We start from the raw sequence: 24,059 nt of genomic DNA, 5'->3' as shown, positions 1-24,059 counted from the left end.
CATGGCTGGTCTCCATGAGGTGATCGGGAGGGGCAGTAGTGAATGTATGTGAGTGTGTCTATAGTATAGTGTCAGAGTAAGTGTATATGTGCGTATATTTATAGTGCTGGAGTCAGTCTGTGAGTGTGTGTGATTTTCAATAATTAAATTAATAATAATAATAAATAATAATATTCTAATAAGTGTGTCCCAATAGTGTGTCCATATAGTGTATGGTTGAATGTCTATGACATATTGTTAGTGCCTGATGTGGATCCTTTCGTTTATATGATAAGATACTTTCTTGTGTATGTGTAAGTATGTTTATATGAACATTTATATGAAACTATATATTTACTAAATGGAATTCTGTAAGTGGCTATTGGTTGTACATTGTAATTCTAACTTGAAGCAGCAAGTTTACACTGCTTGGATGTGCAGTAAAGATAAAATGTAAAGTCAAATATCTAAAGAAGCATAAATACAACAAAGCCCGTACACGTACAGTATCACAATGCATTGTCATTAGTGGGCTTAAGGACAAACTACTGTCCTTAAGGGGTTAAAATCATTTTATTTTGATCTTTCCTACTTTTGCAATGTATCAACCGCTCAGCTGTGGATAAAAGGTATTTCTCTGCATATTTTTGTCCACGTTTCTGCTTTTAATTTGCTGTATGTGCACAAAGAAGTGTTTTATAGCATCACAGCATATCAATAAATATCCTATAAAGTATATAAAAAAAAATAAATCAAATACCCTTATTTTTTTATTGAGGGGAGAGCCACATCTTTAAATATCATGGGTACTCAAATGGCTCCAAAATCATACTATTTGTAAAATGATGATATTAGGCTAAACATAATATAATTTGGGAAATAAGACACACAGCTTCAGTGTTAGGTCACTCGTTATGTACTAACAAATTACCTCGCAGCCATGACAACTATTTCTGCGTGTTTTGTTTCCATGGAAACCTGTGTATGTGTAGAACTTATCAATAAAGAAGAAGTAGTATAAAAAGAAAAGTAACAATACATAAAAATGATATAAAAACATATTACTAAAAAACCAAGTGCTTACCTGCAATGTAAATGGTGTTTGAGATCTTATTAGTAGAATTGCATGTTTTGCTTTAATTCCATACATCTGAAACAAAAAATGGTGTTGAATCCAAATTTATCTTGGAAATAGTCAAAAATCTTTGTTATACATCCCAAGGGAGACATACTGCATTCTTTTTAGTTGTATTAATGATTATGTCTTATGTAAATGGCTGCTAATAGACCTTTTAGCGTACAAACCCCCCATTAACAGCAGATAGTATTGGATAATTGCTCTTTAGTGGATAGATAGCTGAACCAATAACTATATAGCATCTCAACATAGCCACAATGACACCTGTGTGCAAGAAAAAAAAATACAAGGCTTTAGACTTAAACATTTGTTAGGAAACTAGCCAAACATTTAATAAATATTAATTTAAATATTTTTAGTTACACGTATTGTGATTTAAGTGTCACTATTCATCCAGCATAATCAAGGGGGCACTGTTGGTGGCTATACTGTAGGTCCCATTGACTAGCTAGCAATGGCTTATGGGTCTTGAAGTTCAGCTGTATGTCGAGTTGGGCTGCAACTAATGATTATTTTCATAATCGATTAGTTGGCCGATTATTTTTATCGGATAAAAAAATGAATGTAAAAATTTTTTAATAAACAAACAGCAGAATAAAAAAAACTTTGATAAAATGCATTTCTTGTTTTTATTTCCCAACCTGCCCCCCCCCAGTTATGCACATTTGAGCCCAGGCTTGCCACACTGCCTCCCAGATATGCCACATACCCCCAGATATGCCACATACCCCCAGATATGCCGCTCCGCCCTCCTAACATTTGCCTTATGGCCCATATATGCCACTCTGCCTTCCCCAGATATGCCACTGTGCCCTCTGATATGCCTTATACCCCCCTGATACGCCACTCTGTCCTCCCCTGATATGCCACTGTTAACCCTCAGTCCTCAGCATTAAATTAACCCTAAACATCCCATCAACCACAACTGCCCCTAAATTAACCCTAAACACCCCATCAACCACAACTGCCCGTAAATTAACCTCCCCTAACTTTCAGCAGCCCAAATATTAATTTTATACTCACAGCGAGATGAGTGTCTTAGCCATGTGGGACTGGGAAAAGGAAGGGGCGGGGCCAGTTGTCAGAGTTACTGCAGGGAGGGACTGTAAGTAGTAACTGCTGCTGTGAGTCACTGAATGAACTGATTATAGAACGAGGGGTATTTTTCAGAGCATTTTATAATCGATAAAAATTGATTCAACTAATCGATAATGAAATTAATTGGCAATGATTTTCATTATCGATTTTATCGATTAGTTGTTGCAGCCCTAATGTCGAGGTGATCTGTATTTACTGGAAAAAAATAGTATTCAATTGTTTACCGCTAAGAACCACTGGTAACAATTATTTCTTTTTTGTTGTATTTTCAGGATATTCAGGCTGAGATAGATGCCCATAATGACATATTTAAGAGCATTGATGGTAACCGGCAAAAAATGGTGAGGGCCCTGGGAACCTCAGAGGAAGCAGCTTTACTTCAGCATAGACTAGATGATATGAACCAGAGATGGCACGATCTGAAGGCCAAGTCAGCCAACATCAGGTAAAATGTCTAATTTCTTATTGCCCCTCTTGTGTTTGAATAATAATATTTTTTCTAATAAAAAAATTAAGTGCTGGAAGTGGTGTAAGGCATATTTAAGTGCAGCCTCTGATCCAGCATAGGGTATGAGTTCTGTGTCTTTATTGAACCTGATGAATGTACCATAAATACATTCATAGATATTACTTTATAAATACAGTCATAAATATTACTTTGAAGCTGCTTTGTATAAATTTCCATGTACAACCTGTACAAAATATGGTTCCACGTCTGGGTTTCAGTTATGTTATATTTTTATTTATTTTCTTTTTTTTTACTCTTTTAAAGAGCTGTGCTATTGTATACCTACAGAATCAGAGCAACTGTCAATTTTCGCTGTTTCTCGTTTAAACCACCCACCCAAATTATGTATTTTTTTAAAAAAACAAGTAGGAATTCCGTTTGAAACCACATGTTTTCATATAATAAAATATTTCTCAAAAAGGATATATTAAAAACTGATTTGTAATTTTGCTTAGTATTTCTTCCACAGAGTACACTAATAGATTGTTTAGGTTTTTGAGGGCCAAAACAGTCATCAGTGTCACCGGCAGCTACACACCTATCCGATCTTTGTGACACTGTTTGATGCTTTCTAAGGTGTGAACTTTGTTGAAGCGGAAACATTAAAGCAATAGGGAAGATAAAGGAACAACAGTTTTCACACACCATGTGCTTATTATTCATAGAATCTTTTTAATGTAAATTGTAATCATATTTAAACATGATAAATCTATATTGTCATATTGGTCAAAGAGTGGCTAGAATTTTGTGAAATATTAGTGAACCAAGTCATTCCTCCAATACAAGATCTGAAAGAGGAGCCTCTAAGGTCTTGATAATTAGTAATTACACATTTTATTCTGCGATATATTGGCTACTACAGGCCATCACAATCTTTTGCTATTTTGGTGAATTGTAATAGGAAATATACATTGTGTACTATATGTGTCTGACTCCTTTAACCATGTTTGGAATTGTTTTGTAAATGTTTAGCACCTTTATGGAAGCTGAGATCTCCATTCCAGAGGAACAGGTCCAGCATTATTTAATCAATTTCCTATCCTAAAGTTCTCTCTGTTCTTGTATTCCCTTTACAATGGCTTCCTGAACCAATCAACAACAATCAGCAACTTTAGAACAGTTCAAAGATAACATAATAGTGTAAACTATTATGTGGATCCTGATTGATACATTTCCCCATGGCATAGAGATAAGGGTTTATACATGGGTTTACTTAGTGTATAGAACTTTAAAATGTAGGATTTAAGCAAAGTGAGGTTAAAATGTGTGCCACTCAGGGGAAAATGTAAGACAATTTTATAACCAGATGAGTTTAAAATGACTGGACAGCATCTTAATACTACTAGCCATTAACCAAGTTACACTATGCTGTAGGACACATAACTGTCTTGCTAAAAGTTATAGTCTTTACCTTGTTTGTTTTTAGTTCTATTAACCCATGCACGGTTGTGTTTGGTTTGCCGTGGTAGCTGGAAACTACTACTTAAATTAATTTATACATCAAGTTTTTGCTTTTCTAGAGTGTAAAAAGAAGATTATAGTGTGAGCATCCCATTATTATTTATTTGAAACATAGAAATTTACCGCAGATAAGAACCATTCAGCCCAGCTAGTCTTGTGCCTTATACTGGTAGAAACTTAGACCTATCCTATATTAAATTCCCTCTGTGGTTGCTGTTCAGTAACTTTCCAGAGTACTCCCTCTTCTGGGTGAGTGGGTTCCTGAAGGTATGAGGTTAGCCCCAGACAAGCTTTAGTGGACAAATAGTGGGCATAGCCAGACACAGGGATACAGGGCTTTACCAGAAAACTACAAGTCAATCATGGAGTGTTCCCAAGTAAACTAATGTCTGTCCCTAGGTACCTGTCCAGTTGACCTAATCACATCCAAGCTGATATTCCCATGTGACCACATTTGGTGATGCAGAGTCCAGACTTCCTAGCTGCCATTCTCCTGATCGTGTGCAGAAACCAAGTGCTGAATTCCGTAACATGCAATTTTGTTGCCAAGCTCTCTCTGTATTCACATGAAAGTTAGAGAACCATGCAATAGAAGGAGATTATTAACTGGAATTGAATGAGATTGTTACTGGATGTGTGCAATTATGTAGCTATGGAATGTTTGCGGCGCTTACAGTTGTTTTCCTACAAAATCCAAAAAATTATGGTTCGTATGCATTTATTAGAGGCTTTTCCTGGCCTTAAAACTTTTTGTCTTACATCCACCACAGAACTCACCTGGAGACCAGTGCTGATAAATGGAACTTCTTGTTGAAGGCACTTGAAGAACTCATCCACTGGTTAGATATCAGAGATGAAGAGGTAAAAAAGCAGATGCCTGTCGGAGGGGATGTTCCAACAGTGCAACAACAGTACGAGTACTGTAAGGTAAGAAAGGTTTTCTTTCTACGCAAAACAGCATAACAGGTATTCTGCTTGTCGTGGCGTTTTTTTTACATTGCCATGTAGAATGTATTTTTCAATATTTATTCACATATTTATTTTCTATATATTTTTTTTTATTCAGTCATATAGAAAACTGGAAATAATTTTTTGTAGAGCTCTCTAGAACTTTTTGAATGTTGAGCGTTATGAGTATGCTCACTAATCAGCTGACCTGCATCTGCTTATGCTATGCTAAAAGCTACAAGGCAGATCTCTGTTAATAGTTTTGAATTTGCAGAGGTTGTAGACATGAAAATAATATTAAAAACAGACAATAAAGAATAATGTATAAGGACTGCTGTTTAAGTTATTCTTGCACTTTGGTTCCAGTCTACAATACATTTTTATTTCACACCGGGACAGACTTGCTATCATAGAACAGGACATCTCACCCAGTAGCTACATACATTTCTCTAGCATGTATGGCTAATTTATTTTAAGAGTGTGTTCCACTATTCTGTCTGAAACTTCATAAATCCATGTCTGCTTTATACCCCCTCGTCAGATTAAAAGTGCCCAAAGTGTGACACCTTTGGGGGGCAATCATTGTTAGAGGAAAGGTTTGGTGGGATGATTCACAAACCTTATTAGTCCAGCCACCTTTATATTGCTATGTTGCAAGGTGGGAGCTGAGATTGAGGTGTAAAAAGCACAGACCTTGATCTATTTCACAGCTCAGTAGGCCTGTGAGGGGAGTTCCTCTGATCTCCCCAAACAACCCATAATTACCGGTGCCTGCAAAAGTCACTAGGACATTGTACAAAGATCAGGACTCTTCAGAGATATTATGTTTGTTCCTTGTAACTATTATCCATTAACTATAGCTATTTTAATGAGTTCTCTACTGGTATTGTGTCTAAAAACCAGTAACTTCCTTGACTAAAGCATTAGCTGGAGATTTAATTTCGAAGCGCAATGTTTGCACAAAAGGAACCACCAGAGGAAAGAACATCAAATTGTAGTAGAGCTAGGAAGCTTAATTCCATTGAGTTAAGTACATTTTTGATTAAACCTGCTTTGTTGTTTTTAACTTGGATATTACAAAACTCATTATCTGGTACATTAGTCTGCAAACAACCAGTGGGGAAAAGGCACAAGTGACATCCTATTTTAATTACATAATGTTTCCCACATTTTTTAGGTTTATCATCTTTGTATAATCCGTTTTACCTTATACTTGTTTATACAGGGCAATGTGACTGATTTAAATGGTAGATTTCACTCTGGACTCTATGGAATGGTGGTCTTTGTGTAACTACTCAACCTTGAAACAGTGTCTGCCCCTTCACCCTGAGATTGGGCAAAAACCCAGATATGACTATAAATTAGACACAAAATAGCTATTGTTAAATACTGATAAATATTGTTGTAATGCTTTCCTCCTAGAGCTGCCTTGAGCATATTACATGCAAAGCTCCCTGAAATTGGGGCGGATTAAATGAGAGAGTCGACATATGCATCTTCTCCTGCATCTTGTAGGACTTTATCTTTCATGCACTGTGTTTAAAATTTCATTGCTAGCTTAAAACACAAGTTCAGCATTCTCTGCTGCTACAACACAATAAATCCGTTTTATATCTGTGTAGAGTAAATCCCCCAATGCCTTTAACAGAAGCACTGAGGATGTATGCCTCTTGTTTTCTGCAGCAGGATGGTGTTGTTAGTATAAACATGTGAACAGACAACTGATCTCTGAGACGTTTTTAGAGCCTAGCACTTTAAATCTGTATAGTATATAGTTTTCTGGCTTGGAAGATATACCCACTGGTTATAGAAGTGAGTAGCAAGAAAGAAATCGGTTAAAAGGTTTTATTTTACTTCTTACTTGTCATGGACAAGCAGAAACATTGTCTTAATGATTACAACCTTTGGACCCACTATTTGCTAACTGCTGATGGCTCAATATAAACTTGCATATCAACATAGAAGACTACCAGTTAAAAGTGAATTGGTAGTATCGCCCCCTCAAACACTTACACACGCACACACTAATTCTAACACACCCCCTCGCACCCCCTCGCTCATGCTAACGCACACTCCATCTCACATCACTTACACATCCATGCTCACACACAAACACTTACACATACACATCTACATCCATGCTCATGCACACTTATACATAGACATCCATGCTCATACACACTTAAACATAGACATATATGCTCGAATACACTTAAGCGTAGCTATCCATGCTCACATACACTTAAGCATAAACATCCTCGCTTACATATACGCAGACATATACCGTATTGGCTCGAATATAGGCCGCTCCCGATTATAGGCCGCACCCTTATAGTTTGATGCTATTTTAAAGAAAAAAATATATTTTTTTATTATTACTTTTTTATTTATTTATTTTTACATTTGATGTATGGTAGGAGGCTCTCACCCTCCTTACCTAAATTTTAGTTTTGCAACGTTGATGTAGATGCAGCAGATGTGACCTGCACCAGTCTGCCTCATCTACATCAAAGTTGCGAATCAAAAATCAGGGCGGAACTAAAGTTTATGCTCGCGCTGCTGGGGAACCGCATTCTCGCCGGACCGCGCTATAGAAAACGCTCTGCAGTCTTCTGCTCGGTCCTCCAGACACCCTGGAGAAGGTAAAAATGCTAAACTCTGATTATAGGCCCCACCCCCACTTTAAAGATTTAAATTATGGGAAAAAAGTGCGGCCTATAATCGGGCCAATACGGTATATATTTCCTGCCCGCAACTCCTTATCTATCCTGCAGGTTTCGGTCCACGGTTCCCACAGTTCCAGCTGCATATACACTCTGTGATCAGCCTCGGTTTCACTGCGGGGTCATGTAAAAGTGTTTAGAAATGGCCCTTACGATCTGGACCGGCCTGGTCCATTTTCAGAAGGGCCCTTATGAACAATTATGAACCAGGAGACAGGAACAAGCGGTCAAACCCCCTGTAGTTACGTCACTTAGCTTTTTACACGTAAAGAAGGAAATTTCTAACTTGTGCTAACATAAAAACTGACATAATAACAGAAGCTTTTCCTAATGATCGATTAGCCTTTTAAACATAATTATGGATTAGTGAACACAACGTGCCATTGGAACAAATGAGTGATGGTTGCTGATAAAGGGATTCTGTACGCCTATGAAAAATCAAGGACATTTCAAAGTTACCTTAAATGTTTGAACAGTAGTATATATGTTGACATTCAGAGTGACAACATCCACAAATGCTTAAAATATACTCAAAATTATTACTATACTGAATTGAGCCTATTGTAGAGTAGATGAGTAATACTTGATGAATGGAGCTAAGCTTCTTTGAACCTTTTTTGCCCTTATTTACTTATTCTTGTGGAGGTTGGTTTTTATTTTACTAAGAGTCTGGTAGATAATTGGAATAACTTCCCAGCAGAAGTGATAGCGATTAATACAGTAAAGGAATTTGAACAATGTATTTGTATAGCTATCCTGACTCATCCTGCTCAGACCAAGATCTGAGATTAGGAAAAATGGCCAGACTAGATGTGCCAAATTGTTCTAATCTACCATCAGGCCCAGCTGTCATTAACATTCTATCAAGATCACATTAAGACCACTTTTCAAACTTTGCCACAGGAGCACCTTTTAAAGATAGTCCCAATGAATAGTAAGGTGACTTCTTTTGGGGATACATATCTTGAGCATACCTGGGAACTTTCTGGCTCCGACTACCCAGAGCCCCCTTTGCGGGATGCAGGAAGGAGGTCCCACTGACGTCAGTGAGTGGCGTCTTTGGACTAAACCCAGAAAGCTCAAAGGTACAAGTTGGAGGATTTAGTGGTTTATGAGCTTTCTACTTCCAGCCTTTTTCCACGTTTTTATGTTTTTTTCACTCCACTTTGGAACAGAAATAGTTTATTCATAACCATGGTTTAATCAGTGGTTTGTGGTTTTCATGTATTGTGTTATAGCATACTTTTTTCTTGGTATCATTTGTATAGTTTAGCTTAATGTCTCCCGACAATGATAAATAATATATATGTATCCAAATTACATTCGTCTCTCTTGGGAAGCAGCATGATTTGTTTAAGGAAATGTTTAAGGAGCTATGCTTTTGCGTGGCTTTGTTGTGTTATACTTGAACAGGAATGCCGTTCCGTAAATCTTCACATCTTCTATCTGCCATTGTATTTTAAATAAAACCGTCTGTCTCAGGAAAATGAAGTGAAACCAGGGTGCTTTATAGCAACATCAAGTGCAATGTTTTTCACTGGTTGGGTAATAGATGTAATCATCAGTTGCGGTGGCTGCTCCTACAGAAACACATTTACGCAAATTGTCTTATATAAATGATAATCACTGCCTTGGACTTTGCATAATTAGGCAGGATTGTTTTTTTTTTTTTGCATTTACAGACACACTATTTAACAATCACTGCTGCATTAGGCTGGTGTTAAGATCTATCCCTGTTACTATCTGAAGCACTTAAGTAGCTAATTAAGAAATCACACGTTTTAGTGAAGGAGAAATCAGAAGTTAAAGTTTATAATAATGCTATAACACAATATATAGCTTTAAAAGAGTTACTGACAGCACCAATCAATGGTTTAAACATACACTATTCTTTATTTTAACTTTTTTCTTAAGCTTATGTAGACAATCTATAGACTTTGCGTTTTGCTTGTATAATTGTTTAGAAGATAGTTATTTGAGAAGTCCCTCTTAGGCTAGGTTTCCACTTGGGTTTTTGTCCGGCGTTTTTTTCTTGATGAAAAACGCCAGGAAAACTGCCAAGAAAACTGCCACTGCATTTACCTGCGTTTGGCTAGATTTCCACTTGGTTTTTTTTTGCTAAAAACGCCTATAAAAACGCCAATAGCGCCACCTGGCGTTTTTTTTTTGAAAAACGGCTGCAGCCAGATGTTAGCTGTTCTTCAATAGGAAATCGCAAAATGCCATTTCCACTTGGCGTTTTTCTGTTTGGCGTTTTTTCAGTCCTCTTTGGCGTTTTTCTGCTTTTTTGGGCTCTGTGGCAGTTTTTCAAAATCGCAGCATGTTGACACTCTGACGTTTTTTGCAAGAAATCTTGGCGTTTTTCTCCAATAGAAGTCTATGGGAGAGAAAAAACGCCATGAAAAAGCCATGTGGGTTTATTGCCTTGGCGTTTTTATGGCGTTTTTTCCACAGTTACAATGCAGAGGATGGACCCAGTATCTGTGTGTCCTACGAGAAATAGGCTGAAAACAAACAGTTTCACACAAAACAAAGTCCTGGACTGGTTCATATTGAATTTTACACCATTTGGAACAAACATGCCATTACAAACAAACATACGCGACCGGATCCTGCGTGCCAAAAGCAACAGCAAACAATTTGCACCATCATTTGGGGCCAATCTTCCCAGAGGAGCAGACATTCGAAATAAAGCATGCCTTACAAACCACAGAAAAGAGACAAAAGGGTCTACCAAGTAAATGACAGCAGGAGAGGGCAGATACTTGCCATTTATCCTAATCCCTTTTAGCTGGGTGAAACTTCTAACTTGTAAAGGCTGGAAAAACTGCCTAAGGTCAAAAAAAGCAATTTCCACAGAAAGGCTAAAACGCCAGAAAAAACTGCAGAAAAAACGCCAAAACGCAGGTAAATGCAGCGGCAGTTTTCTTGGCAGTTTTCCTGGCGTTTTTCATCAAGAAAAAAACGCCGGACAAAAACCCAAGTGGAAACCTAGCCTGACTAGGATAAGCCTGTCTTGGCTCATCAGGCAGGAGAAAGTCTCCAGCAGTCACTTCCTTAATTGGAGAGCATTCCCTGGAAGGAGGGTTGACGGGAGAGTCCATAGGGCCCATACTTACAGGTTCCTCTTGCTAGAAGGGCTGAGCTGCTCCTGTATAGTGCATAATTAAAAGGTCAGGGATTTTCCAGCTACATCAGATTGACTTAGCTATGCATTATACAGGGTCAGCCAAGCTCTTTACCCAGCAGAAACGTATTAATAATCTGGAAATTAAAATGTATAGCAAAGTCAAGGAGTTTAAATCAGGTCTCTGCCGTAGACTTGCTTCGGATATTGAGGTGGTCTGTTATAGCAACAATCCACAAATAGCCCGGACAATCTTGCCCAGAGCTGCAAATTCACTCACATTAAACCCCTATGTTTGCTTTTGTACAACAGTCCACGAATCCTCACACTGGAGGAGGGAAAGCAGAAGGCTTCACCCAGCTGGTTCACTTAGCATTTTGGTTAAATTAGCATTTTCTATAGCCTCCCTCTATAGCCTCCCTCTAAAGGTACAGGCACTAGCACTTCCTACAATCTGCAGTGTCAACTACGTACCAAAGGAATATAAAAAAATAATAATAATAACACACACACACTTAAATAATTAATTTTATTTCCATAAAGGATAAAAAATGTGAAGTTCCGTAATGCGCCACGTCAAGTCACTTCCTAGGTGGGAGTTGCGTCTCTATTGGCTCAGCAAGACTCCATTTGTGATTGGGTGTAGCATTTTCCATACTTTGGTTAACTCCAAACTGGGATAGCAAAGGTGGAGGCAGGAAAAAAACTAAAACACAAAAGAAGAGACAGGGGAAATACTGTACAAAGATAAGCCCTGGCCTGGACATATCTAAATAAACTAAAGAAGGGTGGCTTGTAAGGGCAAAGACAAGATGGTTTATGTTTTGGTCTATGGGCTTAGTTAAAAAAAAAAAAAAAGAACTGAACAGCCACAGATGAAGCCTAGGGGAATTGAACTCAGAACATCAAGTCACCAAGTCCAACACTTATGCCATTAGGCTACAGAGACTAGACGAAAGACCTGCAATCAAACACACTATATAAACTAAAGTATGGTGGCTTGCAGGGGCAGAACATGCTAACACCAAACCCAATATGCTACAGAGAGAAACGATTCCCAGTGTCTCTTACTTGGAGTTGTGGTTAAGGTGTTAGACTTCCACCCTAATGCTCGTAAGTTCAAATCCGGCTACTGCCTGCTTGTTCCCACACCAGTGAGGTCAGGCGTGGTAATTGTTAACTATGTTGTAATTACCTTGGTGCCTGTAAATTCAAGTGGCTAAAAAACTTGTCATTATGAATGATTCATTTAACAAATTAATAATTATTAAATAATCATAAAGTGCCATGCAATATGATAACTCTCTCTGTGACTTAACGCACCAATCAGGAGGCTAATGCTTAGGGGCAGCCCCTGATTGGCCGAGCCTAGTCAGCTGACCCCAGCAACCAATCAGCAGCCTGCCCAGTTTCCCCTCTCTCTGATTGGTCAGCCCATGTCAGGTGACATCACCCACCAATCAGGAGGCTAGGGCTGAGGGGCAGCCCCTGATTGGCCGAGCCTAGTCAGCTGACTCCAGCAACCAATCAGCAGCCAGCCCAGTTTCCCCTCTCTCTGATTGGTCAGCCCTGGTCAGGTGACATCACCCACCAATCAGGAGGCTAGGGCTGAGGGGCAGCCCCTGATTGGCCGAGCCTAGTCAGCTGACTCCAGCAACCAATCAGCAGCCTGCCCAGTTTCCCCTCTCTCTGATTGGTCAGCCCATGTCAGGTGACATCACCCACCAATCAGGAGGCTAGGGCTGAGGGGCAGCCCCTGATTGGCCGAGCCTAGTCAGCTGACTCCAGCAACCAATCAGCAGCCTGCCCAGTTTCCCCTCTCTCTGATTGGTCAGCCCATGTCAGGTGACATCCCCCACCAATCAGGAGGCTAGGGCTGAGGGGCAGCCCCTGATTGGCCGAGCCTAGTCAGCTGACTCCAGCAACCAATCAGCAGCCTGCCCAGTTTCCCCTCTCTCTGATTGGTCAGCCCATGTCAGGTGACATCACCCACCAATCAGGAGGCTAGGGCTGAGGGGCAGCCCCTGATTGGCCGAGCCTAGTCAGCTGACCCCAGCAACCAATCAGCAGCCAGCCCAGTTTCCCCTCTCTCTGATTGGTCAGCCCTGCTCAGGTGACATCACCCACCAATCAGGAGGCTAGGGCTGAGGGGCAGCCCCTGATTGGCCGAGCCTAGTCAGCTGACCCCAGCAACCAATCAGCAGCCTGCCCAGTTTCCCCTCTCTCTGATTGGTCAGCCCATGTCAGGTGACATCACCCACCAATCAGGAGGCTAGGGCTGAGGGGCAGCCCCTGATTGGCCGAGTCTAGTCAGCTGACCCCAGCAACCAATCAGCAGCCAGCCCAGTTTCCCCTCTCTGTGATTGGTCAGCCCTGCTCAGGTGACATCACCCACCAATCAGGAGGCTAGGGCTGAGGGGCAGCCCCTGATTGGCCGAGCCTAGTCAGCTGACTCCAGCAACCAATCAGCAGCCTGCCCACTTTCCCCTCTCTCTGATTGGTCAGCCCATGTCAGGTGACATCACCCACCAATCAGGAGGCTAGGGCTGAGGGGCAGCCCCTGATTGGCCGAGCCTAGTCAGCTGACCCCAGCAACCAATCAGCAGCCAGCCCAGTTTCCCCTCTCTCTGATTGGTCAGCCCTGGTCAGGTGACATCACCCACCAATCAGGAGGCTAGGGCTGAGGGGCAGCCCCTGATTGGCCGAGCCTAGTCAGCTGACCCCAGCAACCAATCAGCAGCCTGCCCAGTTTCCCCTCTCTCTGATTGGTCAGCCCATGTCAGGTGACATCACCCACCAATCAGGAGGCTATGGCTGAGGGGCAGCCCCTGATTGGCCGAGCCTAGTCAGCTGACTCCAGCAACCAATCAGCAGCCAGCCCAGTTTCCCCGCTCTCTGATTGGTCAGCCCTGGTCAGGTGACATCACCCACCAATCAGGAGGCTAGGGCTGAGGGGCAGCCCCTGATTGGCCGAGTCTAGTCAGCTGACTCTAGCAACCAATCAGCAGCCTGCTCAGTTTCCCCTCTCTCTGATTGGTCAGCCCTGGTCAGGTGACATCACCCACCAATCAGGAGGCTAGGGCTGAGGGGCAGCCCCTGATTGGCCGAGTCTAGTCAGCTGACTCCAGCAACCAATCAGCAGCCTGCTCAGTTTCCCCTCTCTCTGATTGGTCAGCCCTGGTCAGGTGACACTACCCACCAATCAGGAGGCTAGGGCTGAGGGGCAGCCCCTTATTCGCTGACACCCGCAACCAATCAGCAGGCTGCCCAGTTTCCCCTCTCTCTGATTGGTCAGCCCTGGTCATGTAAATCCACCCATCAATCAGGAAGCTAGGACTGAGGGGCAGCTGCTGCTTGACTAGGATAAGCCTGTCTTGGCTCATCAGGCAGGAGAAAGTCTCCAGCAGTCACTTCCTTAATTGGAGAGCATTCCCTGGAAGGAGGGTTGACGGGAGAGTCCATAGGGCCCATACTTACAGGTTCCTCTTGCTAGAAGGGCTGAGCTGCTCCTGTATAGTGCATAATTAAAAGGTCAGGGGTTTTCCAGCGACATCAGATTGACTTAGCTATGCATTATACAGGGTCAGCCAAGCTCTTTACCCAGCAGAAACGTATTAATAATCTGGAAATTAAAATGTATAGCAAAGTCAAGGAGTTTAAATCAGGTCTCTGCGGTAGACTTGCTTCGGATATTGAGGTGGTCTGTTATAGCAACAATCCACAAATAGCCCGGACAATCTTGCCCAGAGCTGCAAATTCACTCACATTAAACCCCTATGTTTGCTTTTGTACAACAGTCCACGAATCCTCACACTGGAGGAGGGAAAGCAGAAGGCTTCACCCAGCTGGTTCACTTAGCATTTTGGTTAAATTAGCATTTTCTATAGCCTCCCTCTATAGCCTCCCTCTAAAGGTACAGGCACTAGCACTTCCTACAATCTGCAGTGTCAACTACGTACCAAAGGAATATAAAAAAATAATAATAATAACACACACACACTTAAATAATTAATTTTATTTCCATAAAGGATAAAAAATGTGAAGTTCCGTAATGCGCCACGTCAAGTCACTTCCTAGGTGGGAGTTGCGTCTCTATTGGCTCAGCAAGACTCCATTTGTGATTGGGTGTAGCATTTTCCATACTTTGGTTAACTCCAAACTGGGATAGCAAAGGTGGAGGCAGGAAAAAAACTAAAACACAAAAGAAGAGACAGGGGAAATACTGTACAAAGATAAGCCCTGGCCTGGACATATCTAAATAAACTAAAGAAGGGTGGCTTGTAAGGGCAAAGACAAGATGGTTTATGTTTTGGTCTATGGGCTTAGTTAAAAAAAAAAAAAAAGAACTGAACAGCCACAGATGAAGCCTAGGGGAATTGAACTCAGAACATCAAGTCACCAAGTCCAACACTTATGCCATTAGGCTACAGAGACTAGACGAAAGACCTGCAATCAAACACACTATATAAACTAAAGTATGGTGGCTTGCAGGGGCAGAACATGCTAACACCAAACCCAATATGCTACAGAGAGAAACGATTCCCAGTGTCTCTTACTTGGAGTTGTGGTTAAGGTGTTGGACTTCCACCCTAATGCTCGTAAGTTCAAATCCGGCTACTGCCTGCTTGTTCCCACACCAGTGAGGTCAGGCGTGGTAATTGTTAACTATGTTGTAATTACCTTGGTGCCTGTAAATTCAAGTGGCTAAAAAACTTGTCATTATGAATGATTCATTTAACAAATTAATAATTATTAAATAATCATAAAGTGCCATGCAATATGATAACTCTCTCTGTGACTTAACGCACCAATCAGGAGGCTAATGCTTAGGGGCAGCCCCTGATTGGCCGAGCCTAGTCAGCTGACCCCAGCAACCAATCAGCAGCCTGCCCAGTTTCCCCTCTCTCTGATTGGTCAGCCCATGTCAGGTGACATCACCCACCAATCAGGAGGCTAGGGCTGAGGGGCAGCCCCTGATTGGCCGAGCCTAGTCAGCTGACTCCAGCAACCAATCAGCAGCCAGCCCAGTTTCCCCTCTCTCTGATTGGTCAGCCCTGGTCAGGTGACATCACCCACCAATCAGGAGGCTAGGGCTGAGGGGCAGCCCCTGATTGGCCGAGCCTAGTCAGCTGACTCCAGCAACCAATCAGCAGCCTGCCCAGTTTCCCCTCTCTCTGATTGGTCAGCCCATGTCAGGTGACATCACCCACCAATCAGGAGGCTAGGGCTGAGGGGCAGCCCCTGATTGGCCGAGCCTAGTCAGCTGACTCCAGCAACCAATCAGCAGCCTGCCCAGTTTCCCCTCTCTCTGATTGGTCAGCCCATGTCAGGTGACATCACCCACCAATCAGGAGGCTAGGGCTGAGGGGCAGCCCCTGATTGGCCGAGCCTAGTCAGCTGACTCCAGCAACCAATCAGCAGCCTGCCCAGTTTCCCCTCTCTCTGATTGGTCAGCCCATGTCAGGTGACATCACCCACCAATCAGGAGGCTAGGGCTGAGGGGCAGCCCCTGATTGGCCGAGCCTAGTCAGCTGACCCCAGCAACCAATCAGCAGCCAGCCCAGTTTCCCCTCTCTCTGATTGGTCAGCCCTGCTCAGGTGACATCACCCACCAATCAGGAGGCTAGGGCTGAGGGGCAGCCCCTGATTGGCCGAGCCTAGTCAGCTGACCCCAGCAACCAATCAGCAGCCTGCCCAGTTTCCCCTCTCTCTGATTGGTCAGCCCATGTCAGGTGACATCACCCACCAATCAGGAGGCTAGGGCTGAGGGGCAGCCCCTGATTGGCCGAGTCTAGTCAGCTGACCCCAGCAACCAATCAGCAGCCAGCCCAGTTTCCCCTCTCTGTGATTGGTCAGCCCTGCTCAGGTGACATCACCCACCAATCAGGAGGCTAGGGCTGAGGGGCAGCCCCTGATTGGCCGAGCCTAGTCAGCTGACTCCAGCAACCAATCAGCAGCCTGCCCACTTTCCCCTCTCTCTGATTGGTCAGCCCATGTCAGGTGACATCACCCACCAATCAGGAGGCTAGGGCTGAGGGGCAGCCCCTGATTGGCCGAGCCTAGTCAGCTGACCCCAGCAACCAATCAGCAGCCAGCCCAGTTTCCCCTCTCTCTGATTGGTCAGCCCTGGTCAGGTGACATCACCCACCAATCAGGAGGCTAGGGCTGAGGGACAGCCCCTGATTGGCCGAGCCTAGTCAGCTGACCCCAGCAACCAATCAGCAGCCTGCCCAGTTTCCCCTCTCTCTGATTGGTCAGCCCATGTCAGGTGACATCACCCACCAATCAGGAGGCTATGGCTGAGGGGCAGCCCCTGATTGGCCGAGCCTAGTCAGCTGACTCCAGCAACCAATCAGCAGCCAGCCCAGTTTCCCCGCTCTCTGATTGGTCAGCCCTGGTCAGGTGACATCACCCACCAATCAGGAGGCTAGGGCTGAGGGACAGCCCCTGATTGGCCGAGTCTAGTCAGCTGACTCTAGCAACCAATCAGCAGCCTGCTCAGTTTCCCCTCTCTCTGATTGGTCAGCCCTGGTCAGGTGACATCACCCACCAATCAGGAGGCTAGGGCTGAGGGGCAGCCCCTGATTGGCCGAGTCTAGTCAGCTGACTCCAGCAACCAATCAGCAGCCTGCTCAGTTTCCCCTCTCTCTGATTGGTCAGCCCTGGTCAGGTGACACTACCCACCAATCAGGAGGCTAGGGCTGAGGGGCAGCCCCTTATTCGCTGACACCCGCAACCAATCAGCAGGCTGCCCAGTTTCCCCTCTCTCTGATTGGTCAGCCCTGGTCATGTAAATCCACCCATCAATCAGGAAGCTAGGACTGAGGGGCAGCTGCTGCTTGACTAGGATAAGCCTGTCTTGGCTCATCAGGCAGGAGAAAGTCTCCAGCAGTCACTTCCTTAATTGGAGAGCATTCCCTGGAAGGAGGGTTGACGGGAGAGTCCATAGGGCCCATACTTACAGGTTCCTCTTGCTAGAAGGGCTGAGCTGCTCCTGTATAGTGCATAATTAAAAGGTCAGGGGTTTTCCAGCGACATCAGATTGACTTAGCTATGCATTATACAGGGTCAGCCAAGCTCTTTACCCAGCAGAAACGTATTAATAATCTGGAAATTAAAATGTATAGCAAAGTCAAGGAGTTTAAATCAGGTCTCTGCGGTAGACTTGCTTCGGATATTGAGGTGGTCTGTTATAGCAACAATCCACAAATAGCCCGGACAATCTTGCCCAGAGCTGCAAATTCACTCACATTAAACCCCTATGTTTGCTTTTGTACAACAGTCCACGAATCCTCACACTGGAGGAGGGAAAGCAGAAGGCTTCACCCAGCTGGTTCACTTAGCATTTTGGTTAAATTAGCATTTTCTATAGCCTCCCTCTATAGCCTCCCTCTAAAGGTACAGGCACTAGCACTTCCTACAATCTGCAGTGTCAACTACGTACCAAAGGAATATAAAAAAATAATAATAATAACACACACACACTTAAATAATTAATTTTATTTCCATAAAGGATAAAAAATGTGAAGTTCCGTAATGCGCCACGTCAAGTCACTTCCTAGGTGGGAGTTGCGTCTCTATTGGCTCAGCAAGACTCCATTTGTGATTGGGTGTAGCATTTTCCATACTTTGGTTAACTCCAAACTGGGATAGCAAAGGTGGAGGCAGGAAAAAAACTAAAACACAAAAGAAGAGACAGGGGAAATACTGTACAAAGATAAGCCCTGGCCTGGACATATCTAAATAAACTAAAGAAGGGTGGCTTGTAAGGGCAAAGACAAGATGGTTTATGTTTTGGTCTATGGGCTTAGTTAAAAAAAAAAAAAAAGAACTGAACAGCCACAGATGAAGCCTAGGGGAATTGAACTCAGAACATCAAGTCACCAAGTCCAACACTTATGCCATTAGGCTACAGAGACTAGACGAAAGACCTGCAATCAAACACACTATATAAACTAAAGTATGGTGGCTTGCAGGGGCAGAACATGCTAACACCAAACCCAATATGCTACAGAGAGAAACGATTCCCAGTGTCTCTTACTTGGAGTTGTGGTTAAGGTGTTGGACTTCCACCCTAATGCTCGTAAGTTCAAATCCGGCTACTGCCTGCTTGTTCCCACACCAGTGAGGTCAGGCGTGGTAATTGTTAACTATGTTGTAATTACCTTGGTGCCTGTAAATTCAAGTGGCTAAAAAACTTGTCATTATGAATGATTCATTTAACAAATTAATAATTATTAAATAATCATAAAGTGCCATGCAATATGATAACTCTCTCTGTGACTTAACGCACCAATCAGGAGGCTAATGCTTAGGGGCAGCCCCTGATTGGCCGAGCCTAGTCAGCTGACCCCAGCAACCAATCAGCAGCCTGCCCAGTTTCCCCTCTCTCTGATTGGTCAGCCCATGTCAGGTGACATCACCCACCAATCAGGAGGCTAGGGCTGAGGGGCAGCCCCTGATTGGCCGAGCCTAGTCAGCTGACTCCAGCAACCAATCAGCAGCCAGCCCAGTTTCCCCTCTCTCTGATTGGTCAGCCCTGGTCAGGTGACATCACCCACCAATCAGGAGGCTAGGGCTGAGGGGCAGCCCCTGATTGGCCGAGCCTAGTCAGCTGACTCCAGCAACCAATCAGCAGCCTGCCCAGTTTCCCCTCTCTCTGATTGGTCAGCCCATGTCAGGTGACATCACCCACCAATCAGGAGGCTAGGGCTGAGGGGCAGCCCCTGATTGGCCGAGCCTAGTCAGCTGACTCCAGCAACCAATCAGCAGCCTGCCCAGTTTCCCCTCTCTCTGATTGGTCAGCCCATGTCAGGTGACATCCCCCACCAATCAGGAGGCTAGGGCTGAGGGGCAGCCCCTGATTGGCCGAGCCTAGTCAGCTGACTCCAGCAACCAATCAGCAGCCTGCCCAGTTTCCCCTCTCTCTGATTGGTCAGCCCATGTCAGGTGACATCACCCACCAATCAGGAGGCTAGGGCTGAGGGGCAGCCCCTGATTGGCCGAGCCTAGTCAGCTGACCCCAGCAACCAATCAGCAGCCAGCCCAGTTTCCCCTCTCTCTGATTGGTCAGCCCTGCTCAGGTGACATCACCCACCAATCAGGAGGCTAGGGCTGAGGGGCAGCCCCTGATTGGCCGAGCCTAGTCAGCTGACCCCAGCAACCAATCAGCAGCCTGCCCAGTTTCCCCTCTCTCTGATTGGTCAGCCCATGTCAGGTGACATCACCCACCAATCAGGAGGCTAGGGCTGAGGGGCAGCCCCTGATTGGCCGAGTCTAGTCAGCTGACCCCAGCAACCAATCAGCAGCCAGCCCAGTTTCCCCTCTCTGTGATTGGTCAGCCCTGCTCAGGTGACATCACCCACCAATCAGGAGGCTAGGGCTGAGGGGCAGCCCCTGATTGGCCGAGCCTAGTCAGCTGACTCCAGCAACCAATCAGCAGCCTGCCCACTTTCCCCTCTCTCTGATTGGTCAGCCCATGTCAGGTGACATCACCCACCAATCAGGAGGCTAGGGCTGAGGGGCAGCCCCTGATTGGCCGAGCCTAGTCAGCTGACCCCAGCAACCAATCAGCAGCCAGCCCAGTTTCCCCTCTCTCTGATTGGTCAGCCCTGGTCAGGTGACATCACCCACCAATCAGGAGGCTAGGGCTGAGGGGCAGCCCCTGATTGGCCGAGCCTAGTCAGCTGACCCCAGCAACCAATCAGCAGCCTGCCCAGTTTCCCCTCTCTCTGATTGGTCAGCCCATGTCAGGTGACATCACCCACCAATCAGGAGGCTATGGCTGAGGGGCAGCCCCTGATTGGCCGAGCCTAGTCAGCTGACTCCAGCAACCAATCAGCAGCCAGCCCAGTTTCCCCGCTCTCTGATTGGTCAGCCCTGGTCAGGTGACATCACCCACCAATCAGGAGGCTAGGGCTGAGGGGCAGCCCCTGATTGGCCGAGTCTAGTCAGCTGACTCTAGCAACCAATCAGCAGCCTGCTCAGTTTCCCCTCTCTCTGATTGGTCAGCCCTGGTCAGGTGACATCACCCACCAATCAGGAGGCTAGGGCTGAGGGGCAGCCCCTGATTGGCCGAGTCTAGTCAGCTGACTCCAGCAACCAATCAGCAGCCTGCTCAGTTTCCCCTCTCTCTGATTGGTCAGCCCTGGTCAGGTGACACTACCCACCAATCAGGAGGCTAGGGCTGAGGGGCAGCCCCTTATTCGCTGACACCCGCAACCAATCAGCAGGCTGCCCAGTTTCCCCTCTCTCTGATTGGTCAGCCCTGGTCATGTAAATCCACCCATCAATCAGGAAGCTAGGACTGAGGGGCAGCTGCTGCTTGACTAGGATAAGCCTGTCTTGGCTCATCAGGCAGGAGAAAGTCTCCAGCAGTCACTTCCTTAATTGGAGAGCATTCCCTGGAAGGAGGGTTGACGGGAGAGTCCATAGGGCCCATACTTACAGGTTCCTCTTGCTAGAAGGGCTGAGCTGCTCCTGTATAGTGCATAATTAAAAGGTCAGGGGTTTTCCAGCGACATCAGATTGACTTAGCTATGCATTATACAGGGTCAGCCAAGCTCTTTACCCAGCAGAAACGTATTAATAATCTGGAAATTAAAATGTATAGCAAAGTCAAGGAGTTTAAATCAGGTCTCTGCGGTAGACTTGCTTCGGATATTGAGGTGGTCTGTTATAGCAACAATCCACAAATAGCCCGGACAATCTTGCCCAGAGCTGCAAATTCACTCACATTAAACCCCTATGTTTGCTTTTGTACAACAGTCCACGAATCCTCACACTGGAGGAGGGAAAGCAGAAGGCTTCACCCAGCTGGTTCACTTAGCATTTTGGTTAAATTAGCATTTTCTATAGCCTCCCTCTATAGCCTCCCTCTAAAGGTACAGGCACTAGCACTTCCTACAATCTGCAGTGTCAACTACGTACCAAAGGAATATAAAAAAATAATAATAATAACACACACACACTTAAATAATTAATTTTATTTCCATAAAGGATAAAAAATGTGAAGTTCCGTAATGCGCCACGTCAAGTCACTTCCTAGGTGGGAGTTGCGTCTCTATTGGCTCAGCAAGACTCCATTTGTGATTGGGTGTAGCATTTTCCATACTTTGGTTAACTCCAAACTGGGATAGCAAAGGTGGAGGCAGGAAAAAAACTAAAACACAAAAGAAGAGACAGGGGAAATACTGTACAAAGATAAGCCCTGGCCTGGACATATCTAAATAAACTAAAGAAGGGTGGCTTGTAAGGGCAAAGACAAGATGGTTTATGTTTTGGTCTATGGGCTTAGTTAAAAAAAAAAAAAAAGAACTGAACAGCCACAGATGAAGCCTAGGGGAATTGAACTCAGAACATCAAGTCACCAAGTCCAACACTTATGCCATTAGGCTACAGAGACTAGACGAAAGACCTGCAATCAAACACACTATATAAACTAAAGTATGGTGGCTTGCAGGGGCAGAACATGCTAACACCAAACCCAATATGCTACAGAGAGAAACGATTCCCAGTGTCTCTTACTTGGAGTTGTGGTTAAGGTGTTGGACTTCCACCCTAATGCTCGTAAGTTCAAATCCGGCTACTGCCTGCTTGTTCCCACACCAGTGAGGTCAGGCGTGGTAATTGTTAACTATGTTGTAATTACCTTGGTGCCTGTAAATTCAAGTGGCTAAAAAACTTGTCATTATGAATGATTCATTTAACAAATTAATAATTATTAAATAATCATAAAGTGCCATGCAATATGATAACTCTCTCTGTGACTTAACGCACCAATCAGGAGGCTAATGCTTAGGGGCAGCCCCTGATTGGCCGAGCCTAGTCAGCTGACCCCAGCAACCAATCAGCAGCCTGCCCAGTTTCCCCTCTCTCTGATTGGTCAGCCCATGTCAGGTGACATCACCCACCAATCAGGAGGCTAGGGCTGAGGGGCAGCCCCTGATTGGCCGAGCCTAGTCAGCTGACTCCAGCAACCAATCAGCAGCCAGCCCAGTTTCCCCTCTCTCTGATTGGTCAGCCCTGGTCAGGTGACATCACCCACCAATCAGGAGGCTAGGGCTGAGGGGCAGCCCCTGATTGGCCGAGCCTAGTCAGCTGACTCCAGCAACCAATCAGCAGCCTGCCCAGTTTCCCCTCTCTCTGATTGGTCAGCCCATGTCAGGTGACATCACCCACCAATCAGGAGGCTAGGGCTGAGGGGCAGCCCCTGATTGGCCGAGCCTAGTCAGCTGACTCCAGCAACCAATCAGCAGCCTGCCCAGTTTCCCCTCTCTCTGATTGGTCAGCCCATGTCAGGTGACATCACCCACCAATCAGGAGGCTAGGGCTGAGGGGCAGCCCCTGATTGGCCGAGCCTAGTCAGCTGACCCCAGCAACCAATCAGCAGCCTGCCCAGTTTCCCCTCTCTCTGATTGGTCAGCCCATGTCAGGTGACATCACCCACCAATCAGGAGGCTAGGGCTGAGGGGCAGCCCCTGATTGGCCGAGTCTAGTCAGCTGACCCCAGCAACCAATCAGCAGCCAGCCCAGTTTCCCCTCTCTGTGATTGGTCAGCCCTGCTCAGGTGACATCACCCACCAATCAGGAGGCTAGGGCTGAGGGGCAGCCCCTGATTGGCCGAGCCTAGTCAGCTGACTCCAGCAACCAATCAGCAGCCTGCCCACTTTCCCCTCTCTCTGATTGGTCAGCCCATGTCAGGTGACATCACCCACCAATCAGGAGGCTAGGGCTGAGGGGCAGCCCCTGATTGGCCGAGCCTAGTCAGCTGACCCCAGCAACCAATCAGCAGCCAGCCCAGTTTCCCCTCTCTCTGATTGGTCAGCCCTGGTCAGGTGACATCACCCACCAATCAGGAGGCTAGGGCTGAGGGGCAGCCCCTGATTGGCCGAGCCTAGTCAGCTGACCCCAGCAACCAATCAGCAGCCTGCCCAGTTTCCCCTCTCTCTGATTGGTCAGCCCATGTCAGGTGACATCACCCACCAATCAGGAGGCTAGGGCTGAGGGGCAGCCCCTGATTGGCCGAGCCTAGTCAGCTGACTCCAGCAACCAATCAGCAGCCAGCCCAGTTTCCCC

General features: G+C 45.2%; 1 protein-coding gene across 5 annotated transcripts in view; it reads left to right on the top strand.

Annotated features, from left to right (window-relative positions):
* The window catches only part of UTRN (utrophin), a 284,301-nt gene that overhangs the window by 176,915 nt on the left and 83,327 nt on the right, over nt 1-24,059 (top strand). For all 5 annotated transcript variants that reach the window (XM_053460556.1, XM_053460558.1, XM_053460557.1 and 2 more), the window contains 2 exons: nt 2,488-2,660; nt 4,955-5,111. In XM_053460556.1, coding sequence (XP_053316531.1) covers nt 2,488-2,660; nt 4,955-5,111 — 330 coding nt within the window. The remainder of the gene's footprint in view (nt 1-2,487; nt 2,661-4,954; nt 5,112-24,059) is intronic.

Source organism: Spea bombifrons, chromosome 3, assembly GCF_027358695.1.
Source record: "Spea bombifrons isolate aSpeBom1 chromosome 3, aSpeBom1.2.pri, whole genome shotgun sequence".
NCBI lineage: Eukaryota > Metazoa > Chordata > Amphibia > Anura > Pelobatidae > Spea > Spea bombifrons.
The sequence above is the reverse complement of the archived record's forward strand: the minus strand, read 5'-3'. Positions and strand labels throughout refer to the sequence as shown.